Below are 23,596 nucleotides of genomic sequence, written 5' to 3'. Positions count from 1 at the left end.
GCTCTATGGACAGTAGTGGCAGCTGATGAGATAAAAGGCAGGTGGATTCATTTTACATTTTAAATAAGCAGCAGAGAACTATTTATAGATGTAAATTGAAAAATTATCTAATATCCTGCCACCCTCCCCCTTACAAAAACCTTGAAGTGGCAAACCCCTTTAAAGTCATGTTGCATCAGGAGTTGACAGAGTTTAATCTCCATGGGTAACCACTAAACCATTAAGGTGAATATTTATTAAAAAAATTGTGTTCATTGCACAAGACCTATTACACCCATCTGTTTCCGAATTATGCAAGTATCTTGTTGCAGTTGACAGAAAGACATGGCTGGAGGAATGAGAAAAAAAAAAAGATACAAAAATGTCATCATTCCAGTGACGGAAGCTTGTCCAGCTTAGACTTTTATGTTGCTGGTTATTGCAACGACAAGATTAACATAACATAATACTCTAAGCTATAATGATAGTTTAAATTTGCCCTCCTTTCAATTGTGTTGTTGTCCTCAAGACGTTGATATGATTGAAAATTGTGGTAGTACAGGGAGCAGTGACTTACTACTTAAATTGTTAATTGGCACTTTGCGATAAGCAAAAGCGGATTTCGGTTGTAGTTTGGGCACTCAGTCTCTAAAAGGTCCGCCATCACTGGCCTAAGCTCTTATGATTTTAACAATGCCTCTGTCAGCATTCTGAATCATTTCAGTAGCTTATATACATTTAAGTCACATTACTTGGCTCCCTGTCAGCAGGGATGGTGTGCAGTAGAGGAAGAATACATGAGGAGACACAGGCTGCAGCTACCACCTTCCCCTTTCACCACATGCTGCTGGCAGGGATCAGGCAACATGAATTAGGCTTATATAAACTATTGATATGATTCATACAGAGGCATTGTTAAAATCGGAAGAGCTTAGGCCAGTGATGGCAGACCTTTTAGAGACTGAGTGCCCAAACTACAACCGAAATCCGCTTTTTATCGCAAAGTGCCAATTAACAATTTAAGTAGTAAGTCACTGCTCCCTGTACTACCACAATTTTCAATCGTATCAACCTCTTGAGGACAACAACACAATTGAAAGAAGGAGGGCAAATTTAAACTATCATTATAGCTTCTCTACAAGGTCCCCCTGGACAGGAATAATCATGGGGCCAGCAGGAGGACCTCCAAAAGATCATTTGGCCCTTTAAACACTCTCTTCCTGCAGTCCAAAGCAGCCAAGGACGTGTCGCTTGAAAATAACAATGAGAGCAGCATCTCTTGAGTTTCTCAGGACAGCAGGAAGACACTTTGTGTCCACAGAGAGGGCTTTCAGTGCTACCTCTGGCACCTGTGCCATAGATATACCACCACTGGCTTGGGCTATTGGAACCTGTCACCAGCTAAAAATTACATCTCTGGTGACAGATTCGCTTTACTATCTCATGTGATCTTAGCAGAACATAGTTTCACAGATGCCTAAGGCTAGACTCCCACTAGGCTTTTGCATTCCACTTTTACACCAAAATAGGTTTCATTTGTAAAGAGGAACAAGTGTTTATCATAAAATCAAATATTAAAAAAGGAAACCAAAATTTATCAATATAAAAAAGATTCATACGTATTCGTAAATGAATTTTTAGCCTGATAAATAGGCAATGAATGAGAACCTATCCTTGACCTGTGGCACCTCACATGTACTAATAGTAAAACGCATTGAGTTCACAGGTCACCAGCAAAAGCCAGAACCTGCACTGATAGCCGATTATATGTTATCCCACGGGATGCACTATGGAAACAAGTGTGAATGCTCCAGTCTGAAAGAAAACTTACCTTGTATTTTCCTTTGATAATTCCCTCAAATAATCTTTCCTTTGTGCCATAAAAAGGCAAACACCCGCTTAAAAGGATAAAAAGAATTACACCACATCCCCAGACATCTACAGGTTTCCCATAAGGCTCTCTTTTTACCACTTCTGGAGCCATAAAGTGCGGTGTTCCTACTCGACCTAATGGAACAGATAGTAAAAATGTGCATCAGTTGAGTAACACTAAAACAAGAAAGTAATATAGAAAGTTCATAAACTAACGTTATACTCTAAAGAATACAAGTTAAAGAGGACCTCTTGCCTCTAGCCATAAATGCAGCAGCATCATATCCTTCAATATATGTATGTGTATATGTGAGTGATGACCGGTCCACTTTTGTTACATTTGTTCATTCATCTTATTTTTATGCAGAGTACTCCACAGATTTCATCTCCACATTTTTTTTTTGTTGTTTTTATCAAGGAATAAAAATGTAGATGCTTTGTCTTGTGAAAAATTCACTGAAAAGGTAACCTGTCAGCAGAAAACGACCCAATAAACCACTACCAGTATATTGTCTAGCAGCTGACACATTCCAGATTTTGTTACTTTCATAGCTCACTGTGGTGGCATCATTAAGAAAATCTACTTTGAAGTGAGATGTAAACTGGTTGTATAAAGTCAAGGAGGCGGAGATTTTAACACTGAAGTAAAAGCTCACTCTTCCTCTGAGATCCCCATTCACTGGAATTGAGGGTCCTGCATCCAGAAAAATCACTAACCAGATCTCCTTAGGTCCAAGTGCATGATGTCAATCACAGAGGAGGTGGTGTTCAGACCTCCAACACCATTACTTCAGTGTTTATCTCCTCCTTGACTTAACACAAACAATTTACATCTCACTTCAAAGTTGAATTTCTGGATGATGTCATGCCGCTTGTCAATATTCTGGTAGTGGTTTATTATGGCCAATGGCTAATGACAAGTTCCCTTTAACACATCACAAATCATGCTTCTTTTATGGTCACTGTGCGGTGGCATCATCCAGAAAATTAACATTGAAGAGAAAATTAGAGGGGGGGCATTTTGCATAAATGCTAGAATAAAACAGCTGAGAACTGTTAAGATTCCGCAGGTTGGAGGGCTATGGTTACACAGATTATGGGAAAAGAACTGAGGGTGATGCCACACATGACGTCTTGAACCAGTTTTTAAAAACGGATGTGTTTTTTAATGCATGCGTTTAACGGACTTCTTAAAAACGGACCAAAACGGTTTCAAAACATCATGTGTGGTATCAACCTAAGGAGGCCAGACCATTTACCAACTCATGTAAGAATGTTGTGGTCGGATGGAAATAAAATATGTTAATTACTTTAAGATTAAAGTGTAGCTGTCAAGGTCAGACACTGTGAAAGCGCTGCAGAATGATCCCTGCGAGCAACTGTAGCAGAAACAGAATGACCAAATTTGATGAATCCCTTTTTGGATTGCAACTTGTTTACATTTTGCATTTAAAAAATTTAAACCTGCAGCGTTTAACCCCTTTTTTTTTTTTTTTTTTAACTACTTTATATTGTAGTCTTCCATCCAATCACTCCACATCAGAACACTTCAAAGTTTGTTACCCATGGAAGGCAGCTCTGGTCAGAAGCATTTCTAATCTATACATAGATAAATGCTGGGCCAGGTCACTAGGAGGGGTTTAACCCCTTCCTGTCGAGATGTGCCCGACAGGTTCCCTTTATACAAAAAACATTCCTAAATGTGAAAGAAACTTACCTCCAGCTACTAAACCAGACTCGCCTAATTGTATTGCAACTCCAAAACCTCCAAGCTTGACAGGGGCAGAATTTTCCTTTGAAGCAAGGAGAACACAGTGTGGCTAGAAATAGACAAAAGAATATGACAACTGGTTAGCAGTCAAGCAATTTATAGGTTTATATGATAAAGTAAAATTATGCATGTAAGAAAATAAATTGTAATTGGACAGAGGAATGCTGCATATATATATGGCTGCCGTAAAGCAGTTGTCCAGGCTTACTCGCCTACCTGCAGATGGACATGGAGCAATTCAACTGCAGGCTGGGTGGTAACATCTCCAAGAAAACCAATGCACAAACCAATTCCTCCATATCGATGGAGGGAGCCACAGCACCCAGAGGATTAAAAAGACTTTATTTGCGTTTCAATTAGGCGTTTTGATAAAGATTCATTAAGAATTGTAAAGTTGTGTTTTTTATGCCTCAATGAAACTCAAATAAAGTCTTTTGGAATTGAATCCTCTGGGTGCTATGGCTTCCATCATCGATATTCAAAATCTCTATGTACACTCCCTGTCTCTCCCTTAGGCTGGCAGCACACATGGTGTTTTGAACCCATTTTTGTGCCTTTTTAAGCAGTCCGTAAAAAAAAAAAAAACAAAAAAAAAAAAACCGCATGCCTTTTTGACCCGTTTTAATTAAGAATATTGGTAAAAGCAGTCAAAAAGGCATGCATTTTTTAACGGACAGCTTAAAAACGGGTTCAAAACGCCATAGTAAATATCTCTCCCTGAACACCCTCAGCTTTCCCTACACTTGTATATAAACACAAGGACAGTCTCCCCTCCCTTCACATTGGCAGCAGGAAATAACAGGCAGGAAAGAGAAAGCAGTGATAAACTGTGCCCATGAAAGTCTTCAATCTGTTCCAAAATGATAGAGATATATATATAGAGAGATAGATAGAGGTATGGAAGGTCTAATCTTCAGAACAAGTCAAGGCATTTTCTTAAAAATAAGTATTGCACATTACCCGGAGGAGTAACAGAGGACAAGGGACACATACCCAGGTATATACAGAACAAGGGTGGCCCCCCCACCCGACACGTTTCACCTTGCTTCGTCAGGGGTATGTGTGAATATACTTTTCAAATGGATATGTTTAAATTGATCTGATAAAGTGTTATATTATGCTTTCTATATTTTGTTTTTTGTGGAGTGGGGGTGTACATGGTGCCTGTGCCACCTATTACTTGTATCAGTGTTCACTCTTCTCTAGTTGCAGAAGTTATAATACTGAAACTTTTCTCGTCATTGAATAAACCTTCACGTTTTATATGTAAATTATTCAGCCTCTTAGGGTGCCATCACACATTGCGATTTGGTTGCATTTTCATTGCGTTTTGAGGAGATGTGCCTAATTACATTACTGTTAACCTGTGTTTACAAAACGCAATATAAATGCAATGTTAGGCTACATTCACACGATGTATGCCCGCGTACCGTAGTACGGCGGACATACATAGGCGCTGCGGAGAGGAGCAGGGGATGAGCGCTGCTCACCCTCGCCCCTCTCCATAGGAAGATACAGCGCACGGCGCCGTATCACGGGAAAAGATAGGACATGTCCTATGTTTTCCCGGGCTACGGAGAGGTAAGGTGCCGCACGTGTGCTGCACTGTACCACTCCTGTACAGGGCCGTGAGCCCATAGAAGTGTATGGGGGACGTATGTCGGCCGTATATACGTCCCCCATACATGTGTGTGAATTTAGCCTTAACATTTGTGTTGTGCATTAACATCTCATTTTATAAATGCAAATATTAACAATGTAATTAGGCAAATCACCACTCCTTAGCTGTTGTAATGCGTTTCAAGACTAAATGAAAGCGCAAACAAAATGCAACATGTGACCATACCCTTCCCTACAAGCCCCACATTCACCAGTTTGGGTGTGTAAGATGCACAAGCTATGGTCTCATTGGTCAGCAGCACGTATTTGTGATGATGTCACAGGGCGCAGGTTCAGCCCCTGCATCTTGCGGACTGTAGTTTCTTTTAATCGCTGGAAACCATGGTTGGTGTGCGTCAAAAAGGTACTTAATGGGGACAGAGGCAAAATACTTTGAGGAAGGATTCCCAGGGACATCTGGAGAAGAATTCTTTTTTTTTTTTTTTTTTATTAAGCTAACCATACAGCAACATCATATAGAGCACCCCAAAATATAATGTAGGGTCTGTAAGTTCAATATTTTAACCATAAACATGTATCATAACTATATTAGTACTGGGAATTCTCCCACTATTCCCCACTTACTCGATCAAGTCCAGGTGCACAGCTACACCCTAGTCTGGACATTACCCATAGCAATAAGCTTTCCGCATGCATTTATAAGTATGGGAAAACCAGCAGCATGCAGGAATAAAAGTGCACTACATTAACCCGCAGCTGCTGGATTAAGAGAAGGAAATAAACTGTAGTTCTCTTTTTAAAGAAAGAACTTGGTATTTCGCAAAATACCCAACCACTTCTGCAAAAGTGTTCCCCAGCTACAAAATAGGTGACAGAGCAGACACTGGGCAGATGCACTAGCATTTTCTACAGATGTATGCAAAAGCTCATTGTTAAATGTCAACCACATACGGTATATCAAATAAATTGCACTCAAATGGGGCAGATTTACTTACCCGGTCCATTCGCGATCCAGCGGCGCGTTCTCTGCGGTGGATTCGGGTCCGGCCAGGATTCACCAAGGTAGTTCCTCCACCGTCCACCAGGTGGCGCTGCTGCACTGAAGTTCCCCCGAGGCCCGCCGAAATGCACTCAAGTTCACCGGCCTATTCCTGGTGAAGGTAAGCGCGAGTCTTGTGACATTTTTTTTTTTTTTTAAATGCGGCGGTTTTTTCGTTCGGCCACGCCCCCGGCCACACCATCAAAACTAAAACACTAACAACCACCCTAAAAGTTTCCTCATTCTGACCCTGTATACACAGAACGGCAAAAAAAGGCAATTGAAAATATTTTATTTTGTACACTACAGTGTAGTGGAAGGAACTCCTTGCATACTAGCGACATATGATGCAAGGAGTCCCTGCATGAGAAACTGCAGCACCGAAAAGAGTGTCAGAATGACTGTATCCTGCTCTGTATTTATAAGCCAAAACCATGAGTAAAGCAAACATGGAAAACACATCCCAAGTAGTGCAACTACGTATAAAACCTATTAAGCTACTGGATTAAAAATTAAACCTATATTTTGCTTGATTGCTCCTCACACAATGGTGCAGAGCCGGTCCACTTTCTAAACTCCTCCTCCTACTTCTCCCATCTTCTTTTTCTCAATTAGGAGGAGCATTACTGGCTACTGAGCATACATGAAAATACACAGTATCAGTAACCCGGTATCAAGGTAGGTGGAGTTAGCATCCCAATTGATGACTTCTGATTGGGCAATTGGAATATAGAAAGCAAGGGAACCGTGTACCAAACAGCTTCACAAAGTACAAGGCTCAGCCATCACATGACCAGCTTTTCAAATGATATTTTAAATAAATGCCGTTTTCAGTATCCGTTTTTCAAGTTTGGGGTGGGTGGGTAATACGACCACTACAAATAGAAATATTACCAACTGGTGACTCAAAGGCTTATGTTGCATTTCTAGTAAGTGTGCATTTGGTTACAACCTTGACAGAGCACAGCCAGTTTGCATTTGTCTACATTACTTTGGCAAGTGACATTACTCTGTATACAAGTCTATTTCAATCTAATTAAACTGGAAAAAACAAAAAAAAAACTAAAACAAAACTAAACAAAACAAAACAAAAAACAAAACAAAAAAACCCCACACTGATATCAATTACAAATTTTCTATAATATAAAAATTATACTGTGGCTTCAAAACCTGCAAAATCCACCCTAAATATGACAAACGTTAGATTTAAGAGGCAGGTGCACTTTATAGCAAACTAAAGGAATTAATATGCAGACGTATTCATTTGGTTTGTCTATCACGGTACAAATATTTCATCAGAGGTCACACATTTTACTTGCACAGCGTTTCAGAAGCCACAAGGAAGCAGACCATCACAAAAGGATCTAGCTAGTCTATAGAAGATCTGAAGAAAGGACATTGAAAGAGTCGGACCAAAAAAAAAGGTTAGTAACCAAGGATTACCTCACATTTTGTTATGTATTGAACAGGTGCATTCCTATGGAGGGTAAAGACCATACAATCACAGATGATAAAGAATACTGTATCTGAATATATGTGACCTTCAATACGTGGATATCCAATAATGGCAGCTTTACAACATATCAATCTTATTAACTGTACATGAGGTGTCCCAAGAAAAAACTCTCAAAAGCAAATACACATTAATTTCATCTCCTTGCCTATTTACATATAGAAAAAAGGGAATTTGCCAAATATATATATATATATTTGTTTAAATCAGCATAACTATATTTTTTGGAGAACCATTAAGAGCGCAAAGAGGAAACACTAATTTTTGTACTTGTAAAACATATACAGACTTAAGAACAGTGGATTACAGACAACCCCTAGTTACAAAGGGGTCACTGGATGTTGGTAATTTACTGTACTTTAGCCTTAGGCTATGTAAGTTATCAAAGGTGTCTGTAATTAAGCCTAATTGTTAATCCTGTTTCTTATGACAATCCAACGTTTTAAAAATCCAATTGTCACAAAATTCTGTCTGGGCTACAATTATAAAATATAGAGTTCTGAGTTACATACAAATTCAACTTAAGAACAAACCTACAGAACCTATCCTGTACGTAACCCTGGGACCGTAGATATAATATATAAATATAATACACACACAGTTAAAAATTAAGTAACATACAAAACAGTCAGACATGGTCAGATTACAGTATACTAGCCACACATTTTATGTGAACCTGCCGACTGATGTAGTTATAATGGAATAAAATATACAGTAGATACATGACATTATAGTCAAGACAAGATCCCAAATCCATTTTCTTGACCAGGAAGGAGGGTGGGGTCAGATCTTAGATAGTAAGCACCACCAGTCTCCGCTGTAGTCACAGTGAAGGAATACAATACTCTGGCCAAGCCAACGAAAAGGTTTTCTTCATGCTCTAGTAATGTATAAATGGGGTGTCAGAAGCTGGTACCGTGTTACTACATTGTTAACAGTGCAGAAACTCCCATGTACAGACACTTCCTTTTCATAAGTCCTCACAGATTCTTTATTTTCCCCTCACAAGACCAATATTCCATGGATCAGTGTAGAAGCTGTAGAAAACAGAGCATTTCCTATTCCTGGCTGTGTTAGTGGTTCAGACCTTCCCGCAATGGCAATGTGCAGAAACACATTTGTAATACTTAGAAATATTAATTTCATACTTTTCTTATTTCTTGAGTAACGCGTATTTCCTTTTAGAGTCTAGTTGTTTAGACTATGGGGCACATTTACTAAGGGTCCGCACTCCGCATTTTCGCCAGGTTTCCGCGACTCTTTCTGATTTGCGGTGCATTTAACAGGGGTTTTGGCGCACGCGATCGGATTTTGGCGAAATCGTGCCGACTTTCATGCGACACAAATTGGTGGGCGTGGCCGTCTGACACCCGACTGATTCGGACTAAGCTCGGGATTTAAAATTCAAATTGTTTCGCAAGATATGCACTCACATACAACGGGAAGAAGAAGGTGAACTCCGGCGGACCTGAACGGGGAAGCGACACATGCAGGATATCGGGCGCACGATCTTGGTGAATCGTGCCGGACTTCATCCTCGTCGGACAACGCACCTCGGGGATCGCGACAGGACCAGGTAAGTAAATGTGCCCTATGTTTTTGGAATACCTCATATACACACATTTCATGAATGCTATCCAAAATCAAGTGACATTTTTTGCCAGCTTTCCATTTGCTTGACATGTAATATGCACTAGATAAATGGGTGCATAAAAGGAAACAAAAAACCGTATACAAAATGGGATAGCATTGAACATATAAATACATCAACATTATAAAGTTTTGTATACACATCACCATAAAAAGTTGGCATGGATAAAGTTGCAACATTGAGAGCTAAAAAAAAACATGGTATTTTTCTGATGTAAACTAACAAATAGGAATTGTAAAGTCAGGCTATAAATGTATAAACAGGATACAGCTTTCACTATGACCTATTCTTTATACATATACAACTTGTTACATAGAACAATTTTTTTTAAATTGTATTTTTATTGAAAGAATTTTTATGACACAAAACATAGGATCCACAGAGTGATTATACATGAAACATCACAGTAGGCTGAAGTTGAGAGCGAATGCGGCATATACATAGAACAATTCTAAACTAGTCAGTCACTTTACTTATGTAAAAGTAGTACCATATTTATATTTAGTTTTATGATGTTGAAAGAACAAAATTCAAGATTAAACTGTAAGATAGATATGATAGATATAGTTGTTTTTTTAAAGTTCTCCATCAACAAGTGATCTTACCAACATAACAAAAAGTAAACACCAACAGGAAAGGAGGGGATGTGATCAGTGGGCCGCTGATCACAAGTCACCCAGAGAAACAACTCACATACTGAAATGGCCAAAAAAAGGCAAAATTTTTGAGAGACAACCTTGTGGTAAAAAATTCATTACATTTTATTATTATTATTATACACATATATTAAATGACAAACAGAAATAGGGCAACACACAGAAAAGAAAATTGCACAAAATCCAGTAGTAAACTATAGTATATAGCAGCAAGGGTTCCCTAACATGCCAGGATAAGGCAGATACTGATAATACAAAGGTGCTTAGTGCAATATATACCTTTGTAATTTTTACTAAGTAAGGGGAAAACCCACATAGTATGCATATAGGTAAATGAATCACATACAGACCGTTTGGCAGTGTGCAAAGACCTTTGCACACTGCCAAACGGTCTGTATGTGATTCATTTACCTATATGCATACTATGTGGGTTTTCCCCTTACTTAGTGCAATATATACCTTTGTAATTTTTACTAAGCACCTTTGTATTATCAGTATCTGCCTTATCCTGGCATGTTAGGGAACCCTTGCTGCTATATACTATAGTTTACTACTGGATTTTGTGCAATTTTCTTTTCTGTGTGTTGCCCTATTTCTGTTTGTCATTTAATATATGTGTATAATAATAATAAAATGTAATGAATTTTTTACCACAAGGTTGTCTCTCAAAAATTTTGCCTTTTTTTGGCCATTTCAGTATGTGAGTTGCAACATAACAAAAGTGAAAGATTTAAAATACCTACACTGGTATACGCAGAAATATGGCTAGTATGCCCCCTTAAGTATTCAAGTGGTAGTACACAAATGGCAAAATAATATCATTTGGTAATATCATTTTTAAGCATAAAGTCAGTCTTTACTGTTCACGAAGACAGTTTGATTTCTAAAGAATTTAGGTTGTAAACCTTACATTCGCGTAGTAAATAACTTCTGTATAAATGGTACTTAAGCCAGCCCTCTTAATGCATATAAATGCCTTCGTTTCGAGATCTGAAATACTTTGAAAGATCTTTTCTTGCCGTAATTCAATAGAAACCTAAATACAGGCAGTCCCCGGGTTACATACAAGATAGGGTCTGTAGGTTTGTTCTTAAGTTGAATTTGTGTGTAAATCGGAACTGTATATTTTATCATTGTAATCCCAGCCAGAACTTTTTTGGTCTCTGGGACAATTGGATTTTAAAAAATGTTGGGTTGTCATAAGAACCAGGATTAACACTAAAGCTTCATTACAGACACATTTGATAACGGTTACAGCTGTTTATTGTAGCCTAGGACTAAAGTACAAGAAATTACCAATATCCAGAGGTCCGTTTGTAACTAGGGGTCGTATGTAAGTCGGGTGTTCTTAAGTAGGGGACCGCCTGTAACACAATTACACAACTTTCCAATACACTTTCTGTATCCACTCCCCATAGTATCCTAGATCTCGGCTGGCTGTAGTTTTATAGGAAGCTTCTGTTTACTTCCAGTAGATAAAAATCTGTCCCTGATCACACAGGTGCACGGCTCGTTATAACACACAGCTCTGATTACTCTGCATGACACTAACGAGCCGTGCACCTGTGTGACATCACATGACCATGGACAGATTTCTATCAAGTGGAAGTAAAAGCTTTCTATAGGACAGAAAGCTGAGATCTAGAAAAAAAACTGAGGAATTGATACAAAGTACAGTATATTGGAAAATTGCATAACTTTTCCTTACACAAAACCTAAAATTTTTTGCTGAAAGTGGTCAACCCTTTTAATGATTTTCATATGTATGTATGTATGTATGTATGTATGTTTGTTATAGGACAAAGCTCCAACATTTGTACTGAAAAGAGCCACTAAAAGGAAACAAAGGAAATTTCCCTACTGAAAGATATCTTGAACCTTCAAGGGTAGAAAACTGAAATTGTAAAATGGTCTTGAGCTGTCTACCAATGAGGCCGGTGACTGTATATTAACATCACTGCTACGTTGTTTTAGTAAAGACAGTACAGGGGGCAGTGTTCGAAACTGGAAGGAAAAGGAAAGTCAAATAGACCAGTAAGACAACAGGTCATGTAAGATCACCGGTCACCAGATTTTAACTCCCCTGACTAAATGCCTACTGAAAGGGTTACAAGTCCTCCCTAGATCACCTAAAATTAGCTGCCAGTGAGGCAGCTAGAGCTTAAATTACCGCCATTTTTCTGTAACTCTTCTCCTCAATCAGGCTGGCAGTAAACTGTGACCCATTCTTACTGACTGCTCTCCGTCAAATTCAAATCACTGCTCTGCCTCCTTGTACTTAGGGACTGCCTGCTAATATTCAACTACAGACTTACAAAGCTCTATGTACAGATGGGAAATAGTGTACTTTTTTTTTTTACACAGTGCCTTGCGTTACACGACGCCTTCATGACACTTGACCAGTAACATCGCAGGTTCCAATAATAGCAAACTGTAGACCATGTGTGCAATTACATGAAATCACAGAATCACATCCATGGAGGATGGAGAGGAGTAGAAGTCCATGGAGGCTGCTGTGACTTCATGTAGTCAGATAAATGCATGGGGTACACTTTGACATCATCTCAGGTCCTTTAGACTCTTAATGGTACTCTAGCCACATGACATGAACCGTGACCAGTAAGGAGGCATAAGTCATGGGGAGGATTAGATGGGATGGGCCAGCCCCCTGATGCCAGGGAATACAAGATAAGGGGTGATATACACTCACCGGCCACTTTATTAGGTACACCTGTCCAACTGCTAGTTAACACTTAATTTCTAATCAGCCAATCACATGGCGACAACTCAGTGCATTTAGGCATGTAGACATGGTCAAGGCAATCTCCTGCAGTTCAAACCGAGCATCAGTATGGGGAAGAAAGGTGATTTGAGTGCCTTTGAACGTGGCATGGTTGTTGGTGCCAGAAGGGCTGGTCTGAGTATTTCAGAAACTGCTGATCTACTGGGATTTTCACGCACAACCATCTTTAGGGTTTACAGAGAATGGTCCGAAAAAGAAAAAACATCCAGTGAGCGGCAGTTCTGTGGGCGGAAATGCCTTGTTGATGCCAGAGGTCAGAGGAGAATGGGCAGACTGGTTTGAGCTGATAGAAAGGCAACAGTGACTCAAATCGCCACCCGTTACAACCAAGGTAGGCAGAAGAGCATCTCTGACGGTTCAGGCTGGTGGTGGTGGTGTCATGGTGTGGGGAATATTTTCTTGGTACTCTTTGGGCCCCTTGGTAACAATTGAGCATCGTTGCAACGCCACAGCCTACCTGAGTATTGTTGCTGACCATGTCCATCCCTTTATGACCACAATGTACCCAACATCTGATGGCTACTTTCAGCAGGATAATGCGCCATGTCATAAAGCTGGAATCATCTCAGACTGGTTTCTTGAACATGACAATGAGTTCACTGTACTCAAATGGCCTCCACAGTCACCAGATCTCAATCCAATAGAGCATCTTTGGGATGTGGTGGAACGGGAGATTCGCATCATGGATGTGCAGCCGACAAATCTGCGGCAACTGTGTGATGCCATCATGTCAATATGGACCAAAATCTCTGAGGAATTGAGGCAGTTCTGAAGGCAAAAGGGGGTCCAACCTCTTACTAGCATGGTGTACATAATAAAGTGGCCAGTGAGTGTATGTAGATGTAAGCGAGATGTCAGTCAGTAAATAGAGCTCTATAGGAACCTGTCACTGGCTGTACATGTGCAAATGTGGTGACAGGTTCCCTTTAAGGACTATCCATCACCCTCCAGGAGGTGTCTGTTTTGGTAAATTGTTAAATAACATTTTTCTTTTTTTAACACCCAGTAGTCAAGCGATAACTCATCAAAGTAGTCTCCCCACACTAGCAACATCCAAAAATGTTAATACCCTGCTCTTAAAGTATCCATCAAAGTTCTAGTAGAAATAACATAGGAATGGAACAACGGAAAGATGCAATAAAAGGTTACCCCATGTTTATATTTTAGGGGGAATGCAAGTATTATAATTATATTTTATTATTAGAGGCAAAAGGTTCTTTAAAAATCTTTTGACCAAATTGCAGTAAAAAAATTTTTTTCCCCTTTACAGGAACAAGAAATGGATACCACAACAAATTCCCCCATCAAGTGGACTATACATTTCACAGACAAAGTGGCCAATATTACAGCAGATCTACAAAACAGCACATCCATAGCCTATTCCCACCCATGCCCTGTGGATGAATCATCACTTAAATATTTTTTTGCATTTTTCTACGCAATCATTTTTATTACCGGACTGCTTGGCAATGGTTTGGCGTTGTATGTGTTTTTATGCATTCACAACAAAAGAAACTCGGTGCAAATCTATCTACTAAATGCAGCCATTGCAGACCTTCTCCTGATTGTTTGCCTTCCATTTCGGATAATTTATCACCTTTCAGAAGAGTGGAAAATGGGTGTTATTTTCTGCAAAGTTATTGGCAACCTGTTTTACATGAACATGTATATAAGCATTGTCCTTTTGGGCCTCATCAGTATTGACCGTTATGATAAAGTGAAGAAATCTCAGCGTCGCCGCAAAGTGTCCAATAGGAAATGTAGTATCCAGATCTGCTGCTGCCTGTGGGGGGCAGCAATTTTCTCTGGGATGTTTCTTATCACTCAACAATCAATGACTGAACAATCTGATCAAAACCAGTGTTTTCAATATACAACCCGCAAGGACAAGATCTGGCAAGCTGCATTTAATTACTTTGTGGTCCTCATCTTTTGGATTGTTTTTGTTTTGCTGATATTATCCTATGTAAAAATAGGAAAAAATCTTCAGAGGATCTCTAGGGAGCGAGCCTATTTCCCAAATGCTGGGAAGTACAACACTACTGCATACAAATCATTCATTGTGCTCTTCATCTTCACCGTCTGCTTTGTGCCTTATCACACGTTTAGGATTGCCTATATAGCAACTCAACTGCAGTCTCTCTCTTGTTACTGGGTGGATAAGGTTCACAAAACAAATGAAATCACGCTGATGTTTTCTGCCTTTAACAGCTGTCTGGACCCCATTATGTATTTCTTTTTGTCTAATAGTGTCCGTAATACAGTGACTCGACTTCTTTGTAGAACCAGCAGAGATAGCAGCAGGAGTGAAAGCAACACATCAGATCTTCATCCAGGACATACTCTACCGGAAAGTATTAACAATGCGTATTCTCAGACACCTACTCCTCTAAATACCAGAAGAATCAGAATGACTTTAAGTGAAAACTTATAATACATTATGTTGAAGGGACAAAATTATTATTTTTTTAACTTATTAGCCAACACACTAAGTTGTTGAAACCAGCAGTGAAACAATTACATTTAAAGAGAACCCGTCATGCAAAATAACCCCCCTAATCGAAATATATTTTCATAAACTGCCATTAGAGAGCATTGCCTCTATCCCTTCATTGTCCCTCTACATGCCTGTAAACCTAAGCAATGAGGTCCTAAAGCTGTATGCAAATGACCTGGGAAATGTCCAATGAAGCATTAGCATATTCAAGCTGTCCACTCTATTCATGAGTGGGAGGTACAGCCACACCCCCAGTGCTTGACTGACAGCCTGTATAATGATGTGAGGCTGTATAATGATGTGCTTCCTGGTGCTGGTGGCCACACCCCCTTCAGCCTGTGTGTGCATGTGTGTGTGTGTATAGGAGAGATACAGCAGCTCCATGCAGCCATGTTATAGCAGAACATGTCAGATTCATGTGTAGCTGATGTCTGTGTCGCTCACCTGTATATTAGGAGGATGCAGCATGTCAGCAGATGCAGCACACACACTAGCCATGCTTTACTATACATTACACACAGACATGAGAAGGGGAAGGAGAGGGGAGGGGTAACAGGGGTGACATCACTGCCTCTGACCATGTGACCAGCTTCATTTACATGATAAAAAAAAATATGTGATTTTACAATGAATAATGTATGAAATAACTAGATAAAGGCTGGGATGGGATCCTTGTGAGCTGCTCCAACCAGTAGTAGTGACAGGACAAGTGACACAGACCTGATGACAGATGTCCTGTAAGGGCATCTAGCATAAGTTTTATTGAAGATTCATGCTTCCTAATAAGAACTTCCTGAGGAACGATTTCAGGATTTCTTTTAGAATAACCCTATATGCTATAATTGTGGCAATATAGTTTTAAAAAATTATGCTAATAAGCCAGGGTGCTTCAGTGATGTAGCCGGAGCACCCAGAGTGCATTAGCATATTTTTATAAATGTGTCGTGGCATATAGAGTTGTAATGAAAAAAGTCTTCCACAGAAACTTAGGACACATTTACCATCAGTAAAACGGATGCTAGATGTCATTTAAGTGTATAGTCTGTGCTGTGTAGATGATGTGGAGGGTGGGGAAGCTCCAGAGGAGTTTATGACATAGCTTGAGATGCAGAGTGTTACAGAGAAAATTTATGCAGATTCAGACGGAGATGGAAGAACCGATAAGGAACAGTAGAGGCTTAATTGTTCTTCGGAAGAGAAGTTCTTCATCCACAGATGCACAGGCAGAAGGATCTCCTGCTAGCTACACACAGAGCCTCACTTGCACACTCTGGAGGGAGGGGGAGTTCATCAGCCCATCCCCTCCATTAGAATCCGTCTGTTCCTTTTGTAAAAACATACAGTGTCACAGACATAAACAGCACAGCCAGGGGAGAACACTACTGCAGGAACAGAGAAAACTGGGGAGGATAGCAAAGAAACTGCTGGATATAAGTCATAGTCAAAGTGGTTCTATTACACAACAGCTATAGCTCTGTGGGAAAAAATTTAACTATTAGAGTTGTGCTTTAAGGATCCTCTTGGCAAAAAGCTCCTGTGGAACAGCCACAAATATACTTGTACAGGTGACCAAGGACTTGACAGACTGCTGAGGGACTCCTCTTAAAGGAAACCTACCACTTGTAGTGGCAGGTTTCTGATGGAAATACCGGGCACCAGCTCAGGGTGAGCTGGTGCCGGAGCTTATTTTCGTTAGTGTTTTAAACCGCGGTATCGCGGTTTAAAACACTTTTTAAACTTTATAGCCGGCGCAGGCAGGTACGCGCTCGGCGCTTACCATGCGCGCGGCTACATAGGAAGTGAAGGAGAGCCGCGCGCATGGTAAGCGCTGAGCGCGTACCTGCCTGCGCCGGCTATAAAGTTTAAAAAGTGTTTTAAACCGCGATACCGCGGTTTAAAACACTAACGAAAATAAGCTCCGGCACCAGCTCACCCTGAGCTGGTGCCCGGTATTTCCATCAGAAACCTGCCACTACAAGTGGTAGGTTTCCTTTAAATCGGAATCTAAAACAACATTGCAACTTGATAAACATGTTTCATATAAATTTTGTTCATTACATTCTAACTAATTCCTGCTTTTAGAATGTGGCCAGCTTCACGTCCTTCTTATTTAAAGAAGAAGTCCGGTTTCAGAAAATGAAAGTTATTGTTTCCAAAATACTTTCTGTATCAGTTACTCAGTTTTCTAGATTTCTGCTCATCACTCCACTGAAAGAGTAAAGTTAACTTCCGGTGGATAAAAATCTGACCCAGTCATGTGATGTTGCACAGGTGCACAGCGTGTAGTCAGTGTCGCCTGTGTGACATCACGACTGGGTTTTTATCCACTGGAATTTAGCAATGAAGATTTCAATTGAATGGTAGCAAGCAGAGACCAAGAAAACCCATGAGAAATGGATACAATCTGAAAAAAGAAAGAAAATGAAAATCACACGGTCTTCGATACAGAGAAGCTCCTTCCCACTGCCTTTCAATTGCATTTCAAAACACGATTCCAACAAGGGTGTAAAAGTGGTTTGCATATCACATGACTGAGTGAGAGTCCATTTAGTGTGGTAAGAAATGTTCCCTTCAAAACAAAAATTTCACACTTTGGTATTTTGACTTAATAGTTTAACCCCTTAAGGACGCAGGGTTTTCCGCTCATTTCTCGCTCTCCATCTTCAAAAATCCACAACTTTTTCATTTTTCCATGTACAGAGCTGAGTGAGAGCTAATTTTGTGCGTAACAAATTTCTACTTCTCTGCCGCATTATTTATTATGCCGTGTACAGGGAAGCTGGAAAAAAAATTCCGAATGTGGAAAAATTGAGAAAACAACGCATGAGCATCACGTTCTCGTGGGCTCAGGCCGGCGCCACACAGGGTGCTTTGTCTGCGCTTGCAAACGCAAACAAAGTCGCGCCCACCGGGGCGGGCCTCGGCCCGATCGCATCGGCGTTTCTATGGAAACGCCTGCGATCGGGAACGAGCCGCAGGTGTTTTGCGTTAATTAACCTGCGGCTCGTTCCCGATCGCAGGCGTTTCCATAGAAACGCCGATGCGATCGGGCCGAGGCCCGCCCCGGTGGGCGCGACTTTGTCTGCGTTTGCAAGCACAGACAAAGCGCCCTGTGTGGCGCCGGCCTTAGGTTTTAAGACTTTCACTCTGCGCTCCAAATAACACCTCTACTTTATTCTTTTGTTTGGTGCGACCGCGGCGATACCAAATTTATATTGGTTTTATTGCGTTTTAAGACATTTTCAAAAATTAAATTGAATCTGCGAGATGACATTTTTTGCGAAATGAGCCAACGATCACTTTTTATGTCATGTAAAATAGTGTAAGTCGCGTTTTGGACATTTGGGTGCCATTTTCAGTTATGTAGGTCTCCGCCGACAATAACAGTTCTTATATTTTGATAGATTGGGCATTTTGGGACGCGGCGATACCTAATGTGTTTGTGGTTTCTATTGTTTATTACGTTTTATATCAGTTCTAGGGAAAGGGGGTGATTTGAATTTTTAATATTTTATCAATTTTTAAAATTTTTTTAAGTCTTAGACCCTCTAGAGTACATTAACCCTAGATGGTCTGATCGTTCCTACCATGTACTGCAATGCTACAGTATTGCAGTATATGGCGTTTTTGCATAGGATTCATTACAATGAGCCATTGGCTCATTGTATAGAATCCTCAGAAACATGCAGCCTCGCTTCTGACGAAGACCCGAGGCTGTCATGGCCCTCTCCCCGATGACGTTTGGGGGAGCGACGATCTCTATAAAGATGGTGGCCCCCATACAAAGCCATGTTTTAAAGTGCCGTTGGCAGACAAAAGGTTAACACCCGCAAGCAGCGACCGCGGGTGTTAGCGATGAGCCTTTGCTGCAATATGCAGCATAGCCCATCCATGTGTGAAGAGGGATCAGCCCGTGAGCCCTCTTCATACACCCTCCATAGCTCTGCTGCGGATATATCAGTCACAGTGCGTGTAGGGGGTTAAAAAAAAAAAAAAAAAACTAATTGTACAAAAAAGGTTTAACTTTTTTTCTCAAAAATCAATCCAAGAACCTTTCTCCACATATCTCTTCTACTCACATTCATATTCAGCTCATAGTGGCAGAGGGGAGGAGAGAAGTGGTAAGGAGTGAGAGAAGCCGACACACAGTCATACTATTCTCTGCTAATGGTGACCCTATATATTCGTGACCAATGCCCGTATATATTGGGTTCTTCCCATGGACCAGGAAAGAAAGGGAGTGGAGCCTGTTGCCTTTGTATTTAAGTATAAAAAAGTATAAAAAAAAAAAAGCAGCTTCAACACTTGTATGAATAAAAAGGAAGAGTGGCTCCACAAGAAAGGGATGTGGCTCAGTGTAATGGATGTGCCCAAGTTATGACACATCGGGTTGGTAAATGTACCAAAATTTATACAACAAATTCCTCAACCAGCATCAGATAATGATACATATGTAGCATAATAAAGTGTTTATTTCCAGCCGTCTTACCCCCCAATGCCAGATACTGAACAGAACAATTGGTCTGTACAATTACAACACGGCCGTTCCATTTGTTTTCTGGGGCGAGAAGATGCAGTTAGCAATGTCTTACAGCGCCTTATTCCTCTTTTCACAATCTCAATGGTGGTGGCAGGAAGAACAGTTGTGAGATGAATCTGCCCATGAACGGTGCACTGTCTGCAAACAGACCCGTGCACCCTTCTTTACATCCATCAGTGTGTAAGCACCGCTTACGTGTTGATTACAAATAGAAAAATACTGTCTAGGCCCAAGCAGTCGGCTCATGTATGGGGCCGCAGGCCCAGAAGTAAATGGAGGAAGTCTCCAAGTGGCTAGTACAAGTCCAAAACCAGCTGTGTGCATGATCAGGTATAGCAAGCCTGATCTTGTGACAATACCAAGGGTTTTTTCTTTAACCCAACAGTACAGGGACTGGTTACATACAGTAAATGGAATATATATGTTAATCTAAAAACTTCATTTTCTCATAAAGAGCTTTGACATTTCTTATGCTGTATTCAAAAGTTGAAGTTGGTCTAAACTGAATCCGCACGTACACAGATATTATAGGACTCTGGTGCTACGTGACTGCCTTTTTCCTATACAAAATGTTGCTTGTCGGTCAGATTCCTGCAAACTACATTGGTGTGTGCAAAATACACCATGACCACCCACACAAGTGATAATGTAAGCTAAATAAGGAGTGGTTTAAGAGAGAAGTACAGTAAATGCTGCTGCCTCCACTACCTCAGTTCCTGTCAAGCTTGGGATGTGAAACATCTGATAGTAAGTTTTTACACCACACTTGTTTGGTTTTCTCTTTCACTGTATATGTCATTCCTAATATTCATATCAAACTTACTGCTCGTATACATCATGCACATCTTTTGTAAGTCATTACGTAGAACCTATTATTTACAGTTACCTTTTACCCTGGCAAAAAGTCCGAGAACCACAAGTCAAAGTTATAGTCTACGCATCTTTAGGGTCTGCCATTAACAAGGAATATTCATTTTCCCATTGCTCCGTTCCTAGAACAGCACCCACAAGTTAGTGTGTAACTTATTGCATGAAAACGTTTTCTAACGATTCAGTGTATGCATGCGAGACATTGTAGGTTACTGGGAGTGCGGGCACAGCAGCTAACAGCAAGCACTGATCAAGGGAAAAAGACCTTTATTCTAATTCAAAAGGATTTTTCCCTACTTGTTTGTATCTAAAAGTACTTATTGGATTGGGAAGGCCTATATTGACCTTGGCTCTAGTTTTATCCTATTGTCTAATGGACTTCTAATAAGTTTTCCTGCTTGTAGTAGCTCAAGCCTGCCAGGGAATGGGTCCAGGAGCATCTCCCCTAATATGACACGCACAGTCACGTATGTAGTAGCGTTTACCAGGCTGATTCATATGTAATTGTTTACTTTGTGTTTGTAGAGCACTTACAGAGAACATGGCCAATGATACAAAATGCTTCAACTTTAGTGGAATTACTACCACCGGTCTCCCTGCGGTTTATGGCTTTATGTTTCTACCAAGCATTTTTGGAAACCTTATGTCTCTCATGACATTCAAAAGACTGAGTCGAAAGACATCTACACATATCTATCTTATTAATCTTGCCATTTCCAACGTGATAGTCTCAACCAGCATGCCCTTCCAAATAGTTTACTACTCCCGAGCAGAGTACTGGCCCTACGACTCGGTGCTATGCTCCATAGTTTACCAGGGGGCTAGCCTACTCACGCACTGCAGTATGTGTGTGAGCATCACCATTTTCTGCTGGGTTGCAGTCAGTCGATATGCTACACTATTAAGACACAAAGAACGGATGCAGGCCAAACCCAAAAACGCATATGAAAAAATTATTTTGGGCAAAATTCTTAAAACCTTCCGAAACCCCAAATTTGCCCTTTTCCTGTGTGTTGGCGTCTGGCTGTTTTTTCTTTGCCTAAACATATCATGTTTTCTCGTAAACCAGGAGGTTGCGCCAGATAAAATGTGTTTTGATAAGGAATTGGAAATTTTTCAGCAGATGTATAAAGTTACTTCAGTTATAGAGTCGACCTGCTTTTTCATATTCTTTCTGGTTGTATTGCTTTTCTACTACTTTTTTATAAAGCACATACAAAACATTCAGGCCAACAGCTGCATTGGAGAAAAGCATCTAGTATACAGAAAGGTAAAAAACAACGTCATCATCATCGTGACTATACTACTGCTCTGCTTCATGCCTTATCACCTCACCAAGTATCTCCTGGTAGGATATGACTCTTCTCATGGATGTCCAACGCTAAGTGCATTGCTTGAAGTTAAAAATTGTTGCTTGTGTCTTGCGGAGTTCAGGAGTTGCACAGACCCCATTGTTTATCTGTGCTTGGATAAAACCTTTAAAAAGAACTTTCTACTTTTCTATAAGAATTGCTCCACAGATGAAGAGGACAGTTCATCCACTGCGAACAACCAGTCGACTACTACACAAACAGCGACTGTATCAGGGAGGATTACGCAGAGCAATGTGTTACATGACTAGAGTGCCTGTAGGACTACTAAGTGATAGAGCTTGGGTCATTCACATTGCAAATTTATACACGTCAGAGACTTTCTATGGAATCAGTAACATGCTGATCATCAAGAGAAGGCCTTCTGCACATACAAAGGAGATCCATCCAGAAAAACAGCCGGACTAGGCAAGACTACCGACACACAGTCTCATGAAAAATTAAACACTTGCCATGGGCAGGAGATCAGGGGCTCCGAAAACTGACTAGAATGATCTTCGACTTCTTTAACACAAGAACATTTGGGGAGGGAACGTGACAGCTTGAAACAGGTAAAGACTTTACATATGATATTACCACATGCCAAATCAAGCTGAGAAATGGGACAATAGTGAAAGATGCCTTAGGGCCGGTATAATAGCAAATAGGAATGGGAACTACCCATTGTAACATTAACACAACATCAACAATTTTTGAGTGCCATTTTTTTCATTGCTATATGAACAATATCAGATCAGTTGATTTAAAAAGGTCCCTGACCCCCAAAACAGCCGAGCTCCTATTCATAGCTCTTGTAAAACCACCAGGTATCAGCTGATCAGTGGAGACCTTCGAGTATTGAATCCCCATTGAAGCCGATTCCATGTTCACCACAGCTCCTGCACTAAAGGTAGGCACCCACCACACACCTAAAGGGCCAGCAGCCTTGTGACTTGAACCTGTCACCATGACAGTCTAGTATAATCTGGATGCAGTATTGTATAGTATAGGAGAAACTGACTGATCTAGATATTATATAGCAAAAGTTTCTATTGCATTGTGCTGTAAAAGTGATTCCGCTATTGTATATTTAAGTCTCCTAGAAGAACTAAGAAAATAAAAATATGAATTTTTATTTTTTGTTGTCCCACATTTTCTAAAACTGCTGATAAATATTTAATAGAGGTAAACCCTGCATCTGATATTAGTTACAGCCTTCCTAAAAGTTCCAAGCCATTGGGGCTGTGTGTAACCATTTACTTTCTCTAGAGCCTTGTCTATATGCACTGTATTAAAAGGTCCCCAACCCCTCGACTAATTTGAGCCAATTCAAACTTTTAGGGGTGCTTTGTACACAGGACACATTTAATAACACAGAGCTATTGAAATGAACTGTAATAATTCTATGTCATGGCAGGACTTTCTCCAAGTAGAAA

At 40.3% G+C, this 23,596-nt stretch overlaps 3 protein-coding genes across 16 annotated transcripts in view; 2 read left to right on the top strand and 1 right to left on the bottom strand.

Annotated features, from left to right (window-relative positions):
* The window catches only part of CASK (calcium/calmodulin dependent serine protein kinase), a 150,815-nt gene that overhangs the window by 69,119 nt on the left and 58,100 nt on the right, over positions 1 to 23,596 (bottom strand). For all 13 annotated transcript variants that reach the window (XM_072137777.1, XM_072137781.1, XM_072137786.1 and 10 more), the window contains exons 6-7: positions 3,569 to 3,671; positions 1,811 to 1,986 (exon numbers count right to left, since the gene is read on the bottom strand). In XM_072137777.1, the coding sequence (XP_071993878.1) occupies positions 1,811 to 1,986; positions 3,569 to 3,671 (279 nt within the window). The remainder of the gene's footprint in view (positions 1 to 1,810; positions 1,987 to 3,568; positions 3,672 to 23,596) is intronic.
* Positions 6,889 to 17,106, top strand: GPR34 (G protein-coupled receptor 34). 2 transcript variants are annotated; one of them, XM_072137774.1, is made up of 3 exons: positions 6,889 to 6,959; positions 7,605 to 7,705; positions 14,175 to 17,106. In XM_072137774.1, exon 3 carries the CDS (start codon positions 14,184 to 14,186, stop codon positions 15,336 to 15,338), a length of 1,155 nt encoding a protein of 384 aa, XP_071993875.1. In that variant the 5' UTR covers positions 6,889 to 6,959; positions 7,605 to 7,705; positions 14,175 to 14,183; the 3' UTR covers positions 15,339 to 17,106. The 2 variants fall into 2 exon arrangements, with proteins under 2 accessions (XP_071993875.1, XP_071993876.1); XM_072137775.1 differs by lacking the exon at positions 6,889 to 6,959 and having other exon boundaries at positions 7,491 to 7,705.
* GPR82 (G protein-coupled receptor 82) lies at positions 18,539 to 23,267 on the top strand. The gene has a single exon (XM_072137773.1). The coding sequence runs from the start codon at positions 21,353 to 21,355 to the stop codon at positions 22,430 to 22,432; it is 1,080 nt and encodes a 359-aa protein (XP_071993874.1). The 5' UTR covers positions 18,539 to 21,352; the 3' UTR covers positions 22,433 to 23,267.

This window comes from Engystomops pustulosus, chromosome 2 (genome assembly GCF_040894005.1).
Source record: "Engystomops pustulosus chromosome 2, aEngPut4.maternal, whole genome shotgun sequence".
In the NCBI taxonomy this organism is placed as follows: Eukaryota; Metazoa; Chordata; class Amphibia; order Anura; family Leptodactylidae; genus Engystomops; species Engystomops pustulosus.
This window is presented reverse-complemented; position numbering and strand designations above follow the sequence as displayed.

What these genes read in the sequence shown, in the direction of transcription:
- GPR34 (XM_072137774.1), top strand. Translation starts at nt 14,184, where the DNA reads ATGGATACCACAACAAATTCCCCCATCAAGTGGACTATACATTTCACA.
- GPR82 (XM_072137773.1), top strand. Translation starts at nt 21,353, where the DNA reads ATGGCCAATGATACAAAATGCTTCAACTTTAGTGGAATTACTACCACC.